The 19,980-nt window shown below is 34.8% G+C and overlaps 1 protein-coding gene across 4 annotated transcripts in view; it reads right to left on the reverse strand.

Annotated features, from left to right (window-relative positions):
- Positions 1-19,980, reverse strand: part of Spock3 (SPARC (osteonectin), cwcv and kazal like domains proteoglycan 3) — a 383,461-nt gene that overhangs the window by 197,831 nt on the left and 165,650 nt on the right. For all 4 annotated transcript variants that reach the window (XM_032918963.1, XM_032918962.1, XM_032918964.1 and 1 more), the window contains one exon: positions 8,066-8,180. In XM_032918963.1, the coding sequence (XP_032774854.1) occupies positions 8,066-8,180 (115 nt within the window). The remainder of the gene's footprint in view (positions 1-8,065; positions 8,181-19,980) is intronic.

A 19,980-nucleotide genomic window follows, 5' to 3' on the forward strand; every position in this document is an offset into this window, starting at 1 on the left:
AAACCTACTTTAGGAACTAGATAGATAGAGCAATTGCTGCCAGGCACAGAGAGAGGCCTTCAGCAGTGTGATATGGGATGGAGTAAGTGGGTGAGAGGGTTTGCTGATTGAGAATTAATATATCCAGCAGATATCTTGGAGCATTGCGGTGCCAGACCTCGTGGGGATAAAAGACAGAATTTTTATTTATTATATTTTTACAACAACAGACTCCTGTGGTTTTCCTTATTTTTATTGGCATGTTTGTTTTAAAAAAAAAAGAGAGAGAAATAAGGCATGGATGTGGATATGTGGATAGGACCTGTGAAAACAGAGGAAAGTCAAACCATGATCAGAACACATTTTATCCAAACATATTTTCATTGTTTTTAAAAAAGAAAACATAGAAGAGAGGATAAACATATTAACTTGACTTTTTAATAAGCAAATTATAAAGTCATACACACCTATATGACAGATTGGAAGATTTAGAAGTCTCTATGAGTCTGTAGGTGAAGGCTACTCTACAATAGTCAATTTTGATCAACTACCATTGGAAATGTTTAGATTGATAAGAACAAAGCACGTTTGTGGGTGTTTTTAGTGACACCCACACTCTCACTTGGGATTCATAATAAGACAGCAGTATTAAAAAGGATTGAGGAGGAAGACAATAATGAGGAGGAATAAGGATGAGAAGCTGAAGGATGAGAAGGAAGGGGAGGAGGAGGGGAGAAGAGAAGAAGTAGAAGAAGAAGAAGAAGAAGGAGGAGGAAGAGGAGGAGGAAGAGGAGGAGGAGGAGGAGGAGGAGGAGAAGAAGAAAAGGCATCTACAGTGGTCTGCACAAAGGGGATATAAAGGGGCTATAACAAGCTCTGGACTCTTTTCTCATTCCCCTTCCATCTACCCCAAAATAAAAATTTATTTTTCTCCTACATTCCCAGAATGATGTCATGTCAGTTGTATGGAACCAAACAACCTTGACTAAGATCTCTGAAACTATGAGGAAAAATATATCTTGTTCTTGATATTTTTCTGTCAGACACCAGGTCACAGCAATGATAAAACAGATAAAATTGATTCCAAAATATATCCAATACCCAAAAATCAGTACTGTAAAAATAGATCATCCATAAGAAAGTTCAAACGGTCTGGGTATTATACATTTTAATGTTATTTCATTATCAAGTATGTAACAAACACTTCTCATGTTACAAAGAATTTTCATTATGCTTTTCTAACTAAACATTTTTTATTGAATATTTTATACTTACATTTCAAATGCTATCCCCTTTTCCAGTTTCCTGCCCATTAAACCCCCTACCCTATGCCCTTCCCCCTTCTTCTATGAGGGTGTTCCCCACCCAACCACCAATTGCTTCCTGCCTCCTTGCCCTGACATTCCCCTACATTGGGCTGTCCAGCGTTGGCAGGACCAAGGGCTTCTCCTCCCATTGGTGCCCAACAAGGCCACCCTCTGCTAAATATGCAGCTGGAGTCATAGGTCTGTCCATATGTACTCTTTGGATGGTGGTTTAGTCCCTCGGAGCTCTGGTTGGTTGGTATTATTCTTATGGGGTTGTAAACCCCTTCAGCTCCTTCAACCCTTTCTCTAACTCCTCCACTGGAGGCCTTGTTCCCAGTTGAATGGTTGGCAACAAGCATTCATATCTGTATTTGTCAGGCTCTGGCAGAGCCTCTCAGGAGACAGCTATATAGGCACCTGTCAGCATGCGCATCTTGCTGATGCCAAGAAGTGCATACTGGTTAAACATTTTTATATAGTTACTGATAATCAATATATTTCTGTGTAAGAGTGGCAATATAAAAAATACAAACTTTTCTTTCTTAAGGATAATGAATTTCTCTAGAAATGTAAAACTGGGAGTTGGAGAAATGAGTTAAGAGCACTGGCTATTCTTGTAGAGGTCTAGGGTTTGATTTCCATCACTCATACAGAGTCTCACAGCTACTGGTAATTTCTCTTCTCTTCTAGGATATTAGATGCCCTCTTCTGATCACCATTGTGAGGAGAAACACATGTATCAAAGAGACATGCAAGCAGGCAAATTATGTATAATAATTTAAAATTCAATAAGTGAAGACTTTCAAAATGAAATGTAAGAAATGTAAAGAATACTGCTGAATGAAAACACATCATTTAAACCAGGATATCAGCCATGAGTGTGGAGTTTCTGTTTACTTTATATCATGGCTCAGACTGGCTTGAGTGTTCTCTTTCTCGTCATAATTACCCAAGCATAATCTCTCTCCTAATATGTTTTCATAGCTACACCTTGTCTGTTTAATTTTGTTAGCTGTATACACATATCATAATTAAAAATTGCCACCAAGCATCTGAACACATTGGTTTTTTTTTTTTCAGAACCCTTAAAACTAGAGAAATTAGAAACATATTTAAATTTATTTTAGTGACAATGGCAGTGTTACATAAAATAGAGCTAGTAAACAAATTGAGAAGCTGTGGAGAAAGAGGAATCCTTAACGTTTGCCTACAGGAGAGTAACTGGTACAGCCACTGTGAATTTGAGCATGGCCTTTCCACAATAACTTCAGAGCAGAACTTCCATATCACTCAGTTAAAGCATTTCTAACAAAGACACTCACATATCCATGTTTATTGCTGTACCATTCACAACAAAGAGGAAATGGATCCAGCCATGTAGTCCATCAACAGGAAAGAAAGAATATTGAAAATGTAAGAATATTATTTTATTTGGAAGTTTTAACTCCACTGTCAAGTAGTAGAAAATTGGGAGACAGAGTCATTCTGGAAATTATTGTATTAAGTGAAATGACTCAATCTGAGAAGGAAAACCAGCTATTCTCTCTCATAAGCTGAGACAAGTATTTAATGCTTGTATGAAAATAAATGGGGGGGGCGGTTTCAAGAGTAAAGGAATTGACATAGAAATCAGGTTGGAAAACACTGGAACAAATAAAAGTTAGGAAGGAAGGGGGCAAATACAAGATGATCACATGTAACAGGAGAATGAAAAGAGGCTCTAGGAGTGGGCAGACCTGAGAGGGTCAAGGGGAACTAAGTAAGAAAGAAAAGAGAGAAAAAATGTAAATGAATTTTCTTTGGGAAAAAAATCCATTATTCTTTTTATTTATATTTTAAATGTTATCCCCCTGTTCAGTTCCCCCCACCAATCCCCCTATACCCTCCCCCGTTCCCAGCATCTTTGTGGGTGCTTCCCCACCTACCCACCCACTCCTGCCTCAGCAGCCTAGCATCTCCCTATCCTGGGTCACCAAACCTCCATAGGACCAAGGGGCTGTAAACCCTTTCAATTCTTAAAAGGTATTGAAAATAGAACAGGAACAATGAGAGGAAATAAAATAGACATATGTTGTACTTGGGAGAATTAAAATATGTCTTAGTGAGGAAACAGAACTTTTAAAAAATGGATTAAAAACTTTTTTAAATGTAAGACTGTTTGCATAATTCTGCATTACTTTTTCTTCTTATACTTCACAAATCTAGACAATCATAAATGGACTTTGATCTGGTGTTTTTCTCTTCATATCTGAAGGGCACTAGCTTAAGATGTCTTCAAAGTCAACTGAAATTCTTTTGCGAAGGTAGCCATCTTCATTCACGTTCTGTTTATCTTTCTTCACAAGTTTTTTTCTAGAATAGGAGGACATAATTTTAATGTGTGTTTTTTCCTAAATTTGTTTTGCCATATAAAACAGTGGACTTTATGGTCTTTGAATTGTGTCTTATATCAATATGGTGACCATCAGAAGGCAACATTTTTCTGTTACTCACATTTATGGAAGAATATAATGAAACAAAGAGGTTAAAATTGTTCAGCGAAAATCAACTGGGATAGAGTGGGTAAAGATTTTCATCCTAGTCTCCTGTTGTAAAATATTTCTCAAGAGACAAGTATGTTGCTGTGATGAGATAATGGGAAGGAAGGTATAGAGCAAACTAATGTGTGGCCATGGCACAAAAAAGGACCATGTGGAAGATCTGCACCTTCAATAAGTGGTTGCCAAGTATCAGTTAATGAGAAAATATTTCACAATGATGCTAAGTGCTGCATAGTCTTAATACTGCCAATATGGTAACTGTTCAAATTACATGGCATAATCAATTCAATTTTCTCTTTATGTGGATTCTCAATTAAGTAGAGATTATACACCTTTAAGAGTGATGTCCTGAAATAGAAAACAATGCTTAGAATTGTTTGTTCAACTAAAATTGGAAAGAGGTTCAAATGTGTTGAAGTACTTATATAGTAAAGAATATCAATCCAGAGATTAATATTTAAAAGAAATAGATGAGTGATTGTAAAATTATCTGCATAAGTGATAAAAATGTTGCACATGATAATGTATCATGGTGAATAAATATTGCTAAAAAATGGGATCCAAAAAGTTCCACCAGAGAACTAATAAACCTGATAAACAATTTCAGCAAAGTGGATGGGTATAAAATTAACTCAGTAGCCTTCCTCTACACAAAAGAGAAACAAGCCAAAAAAGAAATTAGGGAAACGACACCCTTCATAATAGTCCCAACTAATATAAAATATTAACCAAGCAAGTGAAAGATCTGTATGATAAGAACTTCAAGTCTCTGAAGAAGAAATTGTAGAAGATCTCAGAAGATGGAAAGATTTCCCATACTCATGGATTGGCAAGATTAATATAGTAAAAATGATCATTTTACCAAAAGCGATCTAAAGATTCAATAAAATCCCCATCAAAATGCCAATCCAATTCTTCAGAGCGTTAGGCAGAAAAATTTGCAAATTAATCTGGAATAACCAAAAACCCAGGATAGCTAAAACTATCCTCAACAATAAAAGGATTTCCGGGGGAATCACTATTCCTGAACTCAAGCAATATTACAGAGAAATAGTGATAAAAACTGCATGGTATTGGTACAGGGACAGGCAGAAAGACCAGTGGAATAGAATTGAAGACCCAGAAGTGAACCCACACACCTATGGTCACTTGATTTTTGACAAAGGAGCCAAAACCATCCAATGGAGAAAAGATAGAATTTTTAGCAAATGGTGCTGGTTCAACTGGAGGTCAGCATGTAGAAGAATGCAAATCGATCCATGCTTATCACCATGTACAAAGCTTAAGTCCAAGTGGATCAAAAACCTCCACGACAAACCAGACACACTCAAACTAATAGAAGAAAAAGTGGGGAAGAGTTTTGAACACATAGGCACTAGAGAAAATTTCCTGACCAAAACACCAATGCTTATGCTCTAAGATCAAGAATCAAAAATGGGATCTCATAAAACTACAAAGCTTCTGTAAGACAAAAGACACTGTTGTTAGGACAAAACAGCAACCAACAGATTGGGAGAAGATCTTTACCAATCCTACAATTGATAGAGGGCTTATATACAAAATACACAAAGTACTCAAGAAGTTAGACTGTAGGTAGACAAATAACCCTATTAAAAATGGGGTTCAGAGGTAAACAAAGAATTCACAGCTGAGGAATGCCAAATGGCTGAGAAACACCCAAAGAAATGTTCAACATTTTTAGTCATAAGGGAAATGCAAATCAAACAACCCTGATATTCCACCTCACACCAGTCAGAAGGGCTAAGATCAAAAACTATGGCAATAGCACCTACTGGAGAGGATGTGGAGAAAGAGGAACACTCCTCCATTGTTGGTAGAACTGCAGACTGGTACAATCATTCTGGAAATCTGTCTGGAGGTTCCTCAGAAAATTGAACAAGTGAAACTCAAGAAGGATGACCAAAATGTGAATGCTTCATTCCTTCTTAAAAGGGGAACAAGAATACCCTAGGGAGGGAATAGGGAGGCAAAGTTTAGAACTGAGGCTGAAGGAATGCCCATTCACAGCCTGCCCCATATGTGGCCCATACATACACAGTCACCAAACTAGATAAGATGGATGAAGCAAAGTAGTGTTGCCTGACAGGAACCGGATGTAGATCTCTCCTGAGAGACACAGCCAGAATAAGGCAAATACATAGGCGAATGCCAGCAGCAAGCCTCTGAACTGAGAATGGGACCACCGTTGAAGGAATAAGAGAAAGGACTGAAAGAGTTTTAAGGGGCTCTATACCCCATATGAAAAACAATGCCAAGCAACCAGAGCTTCCAGGGACTAAGCCACTACCTAAAGACTATACATGGACTGACCTGTGCTCCAACCTCATAGGTAGCAAAATGAATAGCCTAGTAAGGGCACCAGTAGAAGGGGAAGCCCTTGGTCCTGCCAAGACTGAACCCACAGTGAACGGGATTGTTGGGGGGAGGGCGGTAATGGGAGGAGGTTGGGGAGGTGAACAGCCAAATAGAAGGGAAGGGGGAAGGGTTAGGGGGATGTTTGCCTGGAAATCTGGAAAGGGAATAACAATTGAAATGTAAATAAGAAATATACAGTGTAATAAAGATGGGGAAAAAAAGTAATGTATTTTTAAAGTATAGCAGAGAAATTAAATGCGTTCTTTTGAGGTTAACTTTTTCATGGAATAAGCTTCTTATCCTGGCAAGAAATGGGTCATAACAATAAAAGTATGCTGTAAATTTAACTTGAATAAAAAAAAGAAAGTCATATTTGAGCACTTAAAAACATAAATATTTAACCATGCACACAATCAAAGTTAATTTGTAACTGTTAAAATTAATCTTCACATAAATTAATCATTTATCTACCTATCATCTGTTATTTCCTTAAACAATTTTGGCCAAAACATTTTCATATACTGTATTTTTATATAGTAGATACAATGTAAAGCATATTTTTTTCAATAAATTAAATAAATTTAAGGAGCTTGTTTTTTTTTTTTTGCTTGCTTTGTTTTGTTTATGAGTGCACTGTAGCTGTCTCCAGACACAACAGAAGAAGCATTGGACCCCATTACAGATGGTTGTGAGCTACCACGTGGATGCTGGGAATTGAACTCAGGACCTCTGAAAGAGCAGTTGGTGATAATGTAAAGAGTTTTAAAGAGAGCTTTTTCACATATTCAATATGAAATAAATATTGGAAGTCAATCGTTTAAGTATTGGGGGATACTTTCAATGTATTTATGTATCAGAAAAGCTATCTTTTATTTAAGTACCAAGTGAAATATTTTGAAATAGTTATGATTATTTTCAGTTCAGATTAACAGATATCTCATAACTCTACTATCATCTAGACAATTTGAGTGATACTTCCTATCAAAAATATGACCAGAGTTTAACAATTGGAATAAAAGGCCCCTGCCATGAATTTATTGGCACTCTGAAGAAAACTGGGTCCCATCTTAAGTACAGTTATTATAAAATATAAGTTCCCAAAGTGAATCATTATCATCAAAGATTTTTATTACTTGCATTATATTCATTCCTATTTTCGATAACCAACATTTTAGGTAGTTTTTATAATTTTCCATGCAATGACTTCCTAGGAAGTCAAAAACATTCACTTACTGATTTGATTTTATCTTATGTTGCAAGTGAAATTGAAATCAACAAGACTAACTATGTCCCACAATGACAGTGTCTTCTTTTTTCCTGACTTGTTGTGCTTACCATTTTTCTTCTGATATTGACGGATTGACTGGCACCCAAAACACTGATGTAGAGACAGTATTAATTAGGTGCATTACACAGGCATCTCAGGAGCATGAAATACCAGGATTTCTGATACCAGATACTAGTCTCTATTCTCTGAGGTAGCATAGCCATTTGTCTTCCTGTACCCTACCTCAATAAAGCATCTCTCTATTCAGGGTGGTTTAATTCAGAGGTTTTACTGCACCTCACTTACAGAGGTATGCAGATTGCAACAATTGTTGAAACTTTATAAAGCATAATTATTCAGATAAAGTACTGTAACATTATCTGTGCAAAGGCAGCTTTGTATAATACAATTAAAACAATATAATCCCTAGTAATTCCAATTGACAACAATGCTTAACCCACTTCTAGAACTACACACCCAAGCTTTTGGAGATATTTAAAGGAATAACTCTAACAAGCATTAACAGAAACTGGTAATCATCTATAACATGTCAAGTAAAACTGCTCTTTAGTAAGATTTAGTTTCCAAGTGTTTACCTGTGTGTGAGCCTCCGGTGACTGATGCACAGTGCAGTCTGAGCATCTTGAGTAATGCAGACTTTGTGGCGGCTGCATTTCGTCTTTAAGCATGGGTCCTTAGCAGGATCTAAAGCTACAGAGAAGAATGGAAAAATGAATAGAGATAATTTTTATGATTCTGGTAAAGGGAGATACTAAATCTCTTCAAACATAATTAGACTACAAAAAATTTGCTCCATTTTGTGGTATTTTTTTAAACTTGGACAATTTTATGCATGTAAATAATATATTTTGATCATATCCATGCACACCACCTCTGTTTGTCTTACTTCTGATAAGCATGATCATTGAATTTTAGTGTATTTGCCTAAGAGCCTTGCTGATATTTTTATTCTACCTACAGTTGTGTCTATTTTTAACCATGTAACTCAGACAGGATCACAGCTTAGTTCTTTCTCACATATTCTACTCAGGAGTTAAAATTCATAAGGTGCTATGTTTGGAAATTATATAAGAAGGTTAATCCCAAACCACTACTCTTACATGAAAGGGAATAAAAAGTAGTTAATTCTGGACTCATTTTGAGTGACCATAGCCTAAGAACATAGAAAATGTTATCCCAATATCAAGTTTTAACGTGAAAGTGGCTTCATAAAGTTTTATACTTTCATGCAACAAGTAAAATCAGAAAAAAAAAGCCAAGTTTAAGAAATTGTTTACATCTGAGAGGTGGTGAAATCAGGAAGCAGGTAGTTTTTTCCACAGGTTTAAAATGCTATCGGATGACTTTCTTAGCTTTTGAATTGGTGAAAGCTAGTGGATGGCAAGACTTAATAGATTCAAAAGCTTTTTTAAAAAATCTATTCACCAAAGGATGCTATTTCTGACACAGAGGTGGTCATGGAATGGCTATTCAGCAGACTGACAAGCCATTAGACTTTGGTCTGAAACCTTTCAACCTTGCCTAATTGGTATAGATTTAAATCTTTGCAGACACAGATCCTTTCCAGGAATTCCTGTTGACAAGTAAAGCACAAATGGAAAGATTAAAACTGGTCTTCAGTTTAGTAAAGACAGAAATAAGACATGTTGCCAAACTACCATAAATATTATATGGACAGCGACTTTGTTTACATTACACAGATGCTGACTGCTATAGTGAAAGCATATAGATCTGTATAGGTAAAGATGTCAGCAGCACTGGTAATTCATTGGATATTAAATAAAGTCTTCACTATGGGCTTTAATATGATCTGTACAAAGTCAGCTTTGTATAATATATAATGTATTATACAACTGTATATAAGCCCTAGGAATTCCAATGGACAACAATACTTAACCCATTTCCATCATGACTATACTACCCAAGGTTCGGGAGCCATTTAACAAATACCTTTATCAAGTATCAAGAGATAAAGTAATTGTAATATCATGTCGAATAAAGCTCGTCTATTAGTGGGTATGGTCTGAGGCATCATAGAAATACTTATATGCTCCATTTTCCCCTACATCTTCCTTCTGTACACCATTGCACGCAATGACTTAAGGTTGTTAATAAGTGATTTCCAAGAGGAATACATGATGTACTGATTTTTCAGACAAAAATTTTATTAAAACATGTATACATAAATATATGTACACTTCTTCATACTTAAAGTTTATAATCAATATTGTGCAGTGTTTTTACAAAGGGTTAATGTATCAACAATTTAAACCACTAAATATCTATTTATTGCCTTCTAATTAGAATAACTATTAGTCATTTTTCTTAGCATTTCATATTCAATGAACAAACATGGGTGTGATAGTTTGGGACTGAATTAGTTCATAATGTATAATGTTTTAGATGTTTAAAATTATAAGCACAAGCTATTACTTCATGCTTTTCTATCACTAAATAGTATTCTAGCTCAGGGATATGCCACAATTTATCTGTATACTCACTAATAGATAATCATATTAATAGACTTCAACTTTGCCTATTGTTTATACTCTGTTTGTTACCTCCCAGTTTCATGGAATTATTGATAGCTATGATTTGTAATATTGTTTTTGGATGTGTTGTTAGGAGAGGACAAAGTATGAGTTTTTATAAATAATGTATGACATCAATTATATAATTTGATTGAAAGTCAAAATTAAGAGAAGTAAATTATTAAAGATTGTAAACTATTAATTTTATCCCATGAAAACACTTAGAGCCCAAGTAATTAATGAATATTTAGAATACACAAAATTGTTTGCATTGCCCCAAGACTACCCACTTAATATAATATATGCATTGGTATTAAACTTTTTCATTTTAATGTGAGGATAAACTCAAATTGACATATAGTGCCCAACTGAAATTTGACTTCATGAAGTCATTAAATATTAAATATATTTAGATAATCACATCAAGCAAACAATGTTTTAATAATCAATAGATTCACAGATATATGCTTATAACTTATATTTACAAAAATATGAGCATAACAAATTTTTTTTTGCAAATTCTAATTCAAGATTAAAATAAAATGTTTTTTAATGTAATATTATACTGTTCTGCCAATGAATTATTAAATCATAGATGGATTATGTTTTAATTAAATGGTCAATAGATTAAATATGCAATATTTATTTGCTCAGAATTAGAAAACAGACTATATAATAAATCAACTTTTTGGAATTTTTTTCATTTTCCTCCTTGATTCTATAAGATTTCAATCAATTTATATTAAACAAAAATATGTAAATATAATTTTTTTCTGCAATAATTTTTCCGTGTTTAATTGTTTATATTGTTTCATTTTTGTTTGTTTGTTTTCTTTGTTTGATTTCTAAAGAGAGTGCAGGGACAAAGACTGAAGGAAGAGTCTGCCCCACCTAGTGATACATCCTAGCTGCAGTCACCAAACCCAGACCCTATAGGAAGAACAATATCAACCAACCAGACCCCCAGACCAATCTCCTCCCCCAGGATCAGGGAGGAGATTAGGGAGGGAAAACCATGATGAAAATATACTGTATGAAGAAGCTCTTCTCAATAACAAAGCCACAATAGCTCCCACCTCAATTGTAATTCCTTAGTATTGAGAACTCAGTAAATTAAAGTTGGCTGCAATTCTTGCACGGTAAAGAATAATTTATGCCTGCTTTTCATTATTTGTCTATAGGAAATTAGGATTTAGTTGATCTTCAAAACTACAAATATCCTCTGAATCTCCTAGTAGAATCTGATATTTGATGTATCCCACTAAAGCAAAAATAGCTTGAAGACATCTTTATTTTACTGTGCTCCAATTGCTCCATGGTAAATTTTCTTCTCAGGGGCATTTTTCTGGAACAGACCGTTTATGTAAATACTTGTCATGGTAGCAGAACTGTTATCCTCATACATTCTTGGTTCTTGATAACTCAACACTTCATTTTCTTTTATCATATTTTACCACAGCATGTTTATGCCCCAGGAGTGCATGATTATATGTTTACTGTTGCACTCTACACAGATTCCTTCCCATGCAGATGCAGTTAATGGTTAGTTCTATGCTAGTCACTTGAATTTCAAGTACATTCTGCAGGGACAGATCATTCTTCTAGGAGCAGTCAATGACTGGCCTGCCTTTGTAATGTAGCGTATATGATTTTACTTCTCAGAGAATAAAGATTCAATAAGGATCAAGGAAATTTTAACACCATAACTTCTGCTCCCATTCATGTATGACTTACAGAGAACACTCAATATTATTTAAACAATTGGTAAGCCTTTAATGTAATCCATATAAAAAACTATAAACAGCAGCCTACCTCAGGGGTTAGTTATAACAAAAAGATATGCGCCAGGAAAATCTATACTACCCATCACTCACATGTTGAAGATTCCCTTTTAAATAGTGTAACATGATTAGATTTGTATAATTAGACTTTATAGTGCTAAAATTAAAAGGCTAACTTTATTCTACTTATATATTACATCTTGACCACAATTTCTCCTCCTTTCCTCTTCTTAGATTGTTTCTTCCACTTAACTTCTCCCTCAAATACCTACCCACTTTCTGCCCCTCATCAGAAAAGAACATGTCTCACAGGGACATTAATTAAACACAGCATATCTGGCTACAATAAGATCAGACATACAATATCAGGCTGGACAAGCCAACCCTTTAGAAGGAAAAGGGTTCCCAAAGTAGGCAAAAGGATCAGAAACAGCCCCACTCCCACTGTTAGGAGTCCCACAAAACTCAGTCATAGCATATGTGTAGAGGACCTAGGTCAGACTCCTACAGAAAGCTAACATTTAAGAAATATGTTTACATAAAACATATCTAGCTCATAAATGTTTTTTATCCTCTATGGCTCTCTTCTTCATTAATATGCTAATGGTAATGCTTATTGGCATTAGAAAATATCTAATGGCTATAGTACAAGCCAGCATAGAAATAGAAAATTAATAACTGCTTTATGATTTCAGTTTCTGAAGGTCTCTTGAGGGACTGGGGCAATGGATCAGAGGAGTGGATCAAATCGTTGATACAAATGAAGACTTGAGTTTGGTTCAACAACTACATAAAAAAAAAAGGCATGGTTGTGCTTGCTAGTAACAGCATTGCCAGAGACATTCAGACCTGACAGACTCAATCTCACTGGTTCTCAGTCCATCCAAAATAAACAAAAACTTCAAATTCAGTGAGAGACTAAGTATAAAAGGAATAAGGAAAAGAAAATATAAGAAGATACACAATAAACTCCTCTGGATTCTGCAAGCTTGTAAACAGGAGCATACATGTTTATACTTAAGTGCATGAGCTGTACACACACACACACACACACACACACACACACACACACATGGGGGGAGGGGAGAGAGAAGAGAGAGACCATATCTACATTAAGTACTTTTAAAAAAGTGGAACCATGAATAAAATAAAGTTTTGGTAAACATATATTAAAAGGGAAAAAGAAAAGGGAGAAGCCTGTTGTTATTCTATTTGGGTTAATTAATATTCCTTAGTCTGTAGAGTTGTGACACATTCAGTAAGGAGAAATTTTAACAATTGAGCAATATTTCCTTTGGAAACTTAACAATCACAATAGAAATTGCAAATTCAATACCATGGCAATTTCTTTACCTTAAAAAAGTGTTAAAATAACCCAATTTAAAGGTTTAAAAATGAACTTTTTAAATGTCTGAGTTTTTTAAGTATAATAGATCATAAACACCTTCATGAAGACTATCATCTCAAAATAGTTTTTAATCTGTAAGTTCTGGGATATGTATATATACATACAATGATCTTTAATAATCTTTTTTTTTAAGCACTGGAAAATTAAGTAGATTAAGGACATTAAGTAATAATAGATTTTTTTTCTTTTTAGCATCAAATTATGTTAATAAATTCAAAATTTGTAGAAATCACTAAAAATGTAAGATGTTTACACAAAGCATATCTAGCCTATTGATTTTTTTCTCTTTAGTTTTCTCCCTCTGTAAGTGACTTTAGACAGGATAAAATAGCATACATTATTCAAGTATCAAATAATATAAAAGTGTAAACTATCATAAAAGTATATAGTATAGACTTTGAGTACTTTATTCTTTGTTTTGAGAATATGTAATATAATTATGTAACTTTATGATATTTTATTTGTTTGTTTTATACTTACTTATTTTTGATAAGTTCAAAAAATTTATTTTGGGCATATTCACTAAACTTTTCCCAACTTTCCACAGACCCACCAACTAATACAAAATTATGGTATCGATAAATTGAAATTATCATAAATGAATAATAATAATAAAATGTAATAAAAACAAATTTATATTTTACACAATTTTTTACCTATAGATATAAAATGCATCAGTATCAAAATAAGACACGTAAAATATTAAGATAGAAATTTCACTATTCTAAGAAATTTAAGATTCAGTTAGCATATTAATAAATAACACTGGTCTTCATAATGCAGCATTGACTTGGAAAAAATATTAAAAATAAACTCAGTGTCAACACATGTGAAACCAATATAGTTAAAAGAATTCCATTGAGAGCAACCAAATACTGTGGGCAAACCTAGCAGTTGGTAGCAATTGATGGCTATAAACACTATAATTCTATATTTATTATAGAAATGAAAAAAAACAATAACTCAAAAGGAAATGCAGATGTAGGGAAATTACCATTTTTAGAGTAGTGAGGAAATCTGTAACAGAAAATATACCGCCAAAGGAATTTTTTTTCTATGTTCATGTGTGGAATAAATTTCAAACATTTCAATTGATAATAAGCAGTGCAAGTGAACACAGGAAAGAGTGAGAAGCAAGGAGCAATGGTATATAAACACACTTGATACCATTTTACTAGCAATGTGTAAACAGAAAAATAGAAATGATTACCTGTTAATTACTGATTAATCTGTAATACATGAAAATTAAGTATAACACAAGTAAAACAGTGAAGAACAGGGTATATAAGGTAACACACTTCTAATGTCCTACTCCAGATGAGCTCAAAGAGGTACTCGCTGTGGCTACTGTAGTCTATACAATTAATCACTGAAAGAAGAGGAATCTTAACCTTTAACCTCTTTAAAATTGCTGAACAAAATATAATTCATAAATAGAACTGAAGAGACAGTGCAGGTCAAGAGAGAAACAGTGAAACATGGAAATCACATATGCAAACTTATAAGCTCATTTTGATAATATTCTATTATATAAGGAAGTTCCTAGGAAACTTAAAAACTTACCAGATGCTTGAATAACAGATGTACAAGTGAAGAGCATAAAGTAAAGAGCCTCTGCTTGATACTCAATTCAAATATTGACAACCAACTTTGAGGTATTTCATGTGGAAATATAGTCACAAGTCTTTGGAGTGACTTTCTTAGTTTCAAAACCTAATACATCTTCAGTCATATAAACCCCATCTTCACTCATTTTGACTTCTTCATTACAAAAACCGAACATAGAGGTCTGCTGTGGAGATCAGATGAAAGCCTGAGTGGACATGAGCTGCTGACATGAACGCAGACATCTCTAGGACCTCATTGACTCACATCCACAGGAATGGTGAGCCTTCCCCAGGTCAGGCCCAGGGAATAGGAAGACTTTCTCCTGACTTTAGCATGGATATTCACACTGTGTGCAAAAAGGATCACCCACACCTTCCTTCTATTGCATTGTATGAATACAACCTGAGGCTGCACCTTGAAGAGATGTGCTACTGTAATTTAGTTCTTCCTTAAGCTGTATGAAATAAATACGCAATGCTCCTGGGCTACTAGTCAATACAGAAATGAGGTCCAACCATGTCCAGCTTTTTTCTATGAGTGTCTGTCATTTTTTTAATCCCTGTGGCCCCTGTCACATTAATTCCAAAGCCATGTAGGTCAGGTCAATGAATACTATTAACCAGTTCTGCATTACTTGAAGAGAAATATCAATAAAAAATAAAAACATCATTTAAATAATGTTTTATCTGATAAAATTGAAGATATATAATTGACTATTGCATTGGTAAAGAAAACTCCATACACTATTATAACCAGAAATTAATTTTGTTATTCTATTTGAATTGAGGATTGATGGAGATGTTAATGTAGTATTGTATTTAATTATCCATTCTTCTTTATTTATATATCACATAATTTTCCAAAAATGCAATATGACAAATACTAATAGAATTGCTTTTATAAAATAGATTCCTACCAGAAAAACTCATTATGAGTGGTAATCTATTTTCATTGGTCTACATACTACTCTATTATTCAATATAGCAAATAATAATGTATTTTTATTATAAGTCTTTAGATGTATTTGCATAGTTGGAATTGAATATGTCAGTTGTGTGTTATTACTAAAATACTGCTTCTAAGAGAAGCATCATGAAAAATTCGACCTAATACAACAATTCTAGAGGTGGCTGAGTAGAATTAAATTTACTTCTCATTTCAGAGCTTAGTATTTCTACCCATACATCAAGATATTTAGCTGTCTACTCTACAGTATAAAATGACAGATTATAACCTCTTTGCAGTTTAATTAACCTTAGAGGCAGTACCTTGAAACATAACAATTTATTTCATTAAGAAAAGATGTTTATTTCACAATGCATGAATGTGTGATAAGTGTCTATGCTATTCGCAGACATGTAGAAAGTACTATATTTAGCTACCAAGATTTATGACATCACTGGTAGCTGTTAAGTTCCTACTCCATCTATTAAATTAGGCCATGCAACGGTTCCAGCTACCTACGATAGGACCTCTAGCCAAGTTTGATTAATATTCTGCCTTCCTCAGACTTCACTTCCATGAAAGAAAATCCTTTGGCTCTGAACTTACCACTTTCTTAAATAAAACTGCTTATTGAAGATGTGGATTTGGTTCATGATTTTTTTGCTTCCTTACAATGAAAAACCAATAAATTTCACAGGAAGAAAATTAGTTGTGTAATCAGAGTTCATCAAATAATGCTAATATTAGATAGTACACACACACACACACACACACACACACACACACACACACACATGCACACTAAAAACATGACTATGGTATATGGTAGCAGTGGTCCAAAGTGTTTTTATCTGGATGCAAGCATTCTTATTAAATCTTCATATAATAAAATTTATAGTTATATAGTCAAAAATAATTGCATCATCATTTTACAAAAGTGATATCTCAGTTAGAAGGCGCACTCCTTTGTTTCAAGGAACAGTTCTAGAATCTTTTTATAACATATAAATATTAATAACTTCTTTCATCCACTCTTCAGTGAAGCAGAATACTCAGCCAAACATATGACTATTGCCCCATGAAGTTTCTTGAGTACAGGCTGGTAGGTAATCTTGCCCCATGTGGTCCCTAACCTACTCCTTTTCTAATTCCACATACGTCAGCCATAAATTACTTCCCTCCCACAATTCTTTTAGGTAACTACTATAACAACTATGCCTCAAGTCTTTGCCTGCCATGGCTTTCCTCATGTGATACAACAGCCCTGATCTGTGTAAGTGTTAGCCTCTACCCTGCTGTCTATTCCTCCTCAAGTCATACCCTATAAAACCTAATTACTTCATGACCCTGAATTCCTTATGAGACCTCTCCTGCTCACTACACCTTGGTTCAGCAGCATTGGTTCATCTCTTTTCTCCTCTGAGCCAATGATTCTGCACTCTTATGTTAGGATTACACACTTGTAAGGTAGCAAGACATTTCAAGAGATAAACCAGTTAAATCCGCATGCCCACCTTCAGTCACAGAAACACAAACAGTAAGATAATCCAAGCAACACTCCCTAAAGAATTCCAGTTTTATAGTTATATTATCTAAAAAACAATGAAATTCAACAGATACAACTCAACACAACAATTCTCAAACTACTATACAAATCCAGAACATTAGAATAGGATACAAGTAAACACATAAAAAAAATAGAGAGAATAGCAATAAATCAATTGAAGAACAAGAAAACACAAAATATGAATAAAAGGATTAGTACAACTCAAGGTAGCATAATAGATTTCAATGAAGCAAAAGACATACCAAAGAACCCAAAAACTGTATTGAACTGTATTAGAGTCAGTGAGGCTAAAAAAATGGCAATAGAAAAACCTCACAAGCAGAATGGGTCTCCTAGGAGACATACTGTTAGGGGTGGAAGAAAACATAGAGGACCTAGATTACTCAATCACAGAAAAAGTATTATGTAAAAAATTAAAAAAATAATTCTAAAATTAAAGACAAATAGAAGTTGAGTTATGCTGTAGGATGTGGTGGTCCACTCCCTTAATCTCAACAACTGGTAGGCAGATCCAGGTAGACAGTGACTTTAAGCCCAGCCTGTTCTACAAAGCAAGTTCCAGGACAGCCAGGGTTGTTACATAGAGAAACAAGTCACTCATAAAATCAAACCAAACAAACAGCAAAACAAAGAAATAATTATAAAAGCTGCATAATGATAACAGCAATCAACTCGCCCATGTAGATGGGAGGAATTTCACAAAGCACCACCCTTTAAGTAGCCAGAGGCAATCAATGGCTGTTAAAAGAGGGAAAAATCTTTTCCCTTTTAAGAAGGAGTGGGAGAATCCGCATTTTTGTCATCCTTCTCCTTGAGCTTCCTGTGGTCTGTGGATTGCATCCGATAATTCCCGCCAAGGGGGTCCTGTTCTCAGTTCAGTGGTTTGCTGCTAGCATTGACCTCTGTATTGCACATGCTCTGGATGTGTCTCTCAGGAAAGATCTATATCTGATCCCTTTCAGCATTCACTTTTTAGCTTCGTCAATCTTACCTAGTTTTGGTGACTGTATATACATATGGGTCACATGGGCCACATGTGGGGCAGGCTCTGAATGGACTGTCCTTCAGTCGCTGCTCTAAACTTTGCTTCTATATCCCCTTCTATAGATATTTTCCCCCATTTAAGAAGGATTGAAAGAGCTGAAGGAGCTTGCAACCTCCATAAGAACAACAATGGCACCCAACCAGAGCTTCCAGGGACTAATCCACTACCAAAAGATTATACATGGACTGACCCAGGACTCCAACTGCATATGTAGCAGAGAATAGACTTGTTGGGGACCAGTGGAAGGGGAGCCCTTGGTCCTGCCAAGGTTGGGCCCCCAGTACAGGGCAATGTCTGGGGGGCAGTAAGGGGGATGGACAGAGGAGTGGGGTATGTGTATATGTGTATGCATATTTAAAATCACAATTATAGAAGTCATGGATCTAAGTGGGAAAGAGAAAGGGATGAAAATGTGTGACCCTATTATTTATTTTTGAAATTCTCAAAAAATATAATTAAAAATAAATGTATTGATATTTTTTGCAAGTTTTGTAACTGAAAGAAGGAAAAACTTTGTGCCCAGCAATAATCTCTTGAAAGCTTCCATATTTTATAGTCGATAAAAAATAGTCTAGTGAAATACACAGGAATTTTGTGAAAGTATGCAATGTATGTATCCTATGGGTTTGGGTAAAACACCCTTACATATCAAAGTAAAAATAAATGAATATTTTAAGTGCCCTGTACTCATTAAGATTATTCTGGAGCCTTTGCAGTTAGTGTTCAAAACTTGCATATGTGCTCTGATAATAGTTGCATCTATAGAAACCCCAATAAAAATATTTGTCTTGTCTAAATGGATTTGTATTCTGTCATGTTGTCTAAAAGGCTTTCTCTGATAACATTTCTCTTGATGATGCCCCCCACCACCACCACTAAGAATTAAAGTTATAGCATGAAGCTCAATAAAGCACCATTCTTTAGAAGGAACATTTGGCCTCCAGGAGCTCAAAGTGAATGTTCTCCAGTTAACCGGAATGAGCTTAGGAAAATCCTTATCCCTGACCAGGATAACAATGCCAGGAGAAAAGGAGACCCACTTAGATGCTGTCTAGTACTCTAATATTTAATAGAACAGGTCATTTCTTTATCACAACCACAATGCTTAAATCTGTGCAGTTTAAGATAGGAGTCAGTAATTTGGATTTTTAAAAAGAAAAATAAAATGGAACTTTCTGAATGTTTCTGGCAAAGATGAATGGATGGAGGTAAAAGTGAACACTGCAAAGAAGGAGCAGGTGACGCAGCCTTTGTGAAACATGTGAAGGCTTTAGCATCTTTACTTCTCTAGAGACTAAGTTCCCTTCTCTCTCCTGCTGCCTTCAACAGGAATACATAAGTTGTAAGGCATTCCTCCATTTTCGAGTCTGTAAAGACTATGGAAAATTCAGTATTCCTTCATAGTGAAAGAACAAAGAGACTAGTATTTCACATATTTTATAATTTGAGAATAACAGGAAAGTAACAGATTATATGTTGAGGGAGAAGTAGTACATTGGCCTATACATTCTCTGTCAGCAAACCTAGCTCATCTTTTATGGGCTACATCTGCTTTATGATATATGACTGGTGTATTTAATATCTATCATCTTAGAACTCTCACAC

Source organism: Rattus rattus, chromosome 13, assembly GCF_011064425.1.
Source record: "Rattus rattus isolate New Zealand chromosome 13, Rrattus_CSIRO_v1, whole genome shotgun sequence".
Lineage (NCBI taxonomy): Eukaryota > Metazoa > Chordata > Mammalia > Rodentia > Muridae > Rattus > Rattus rattus.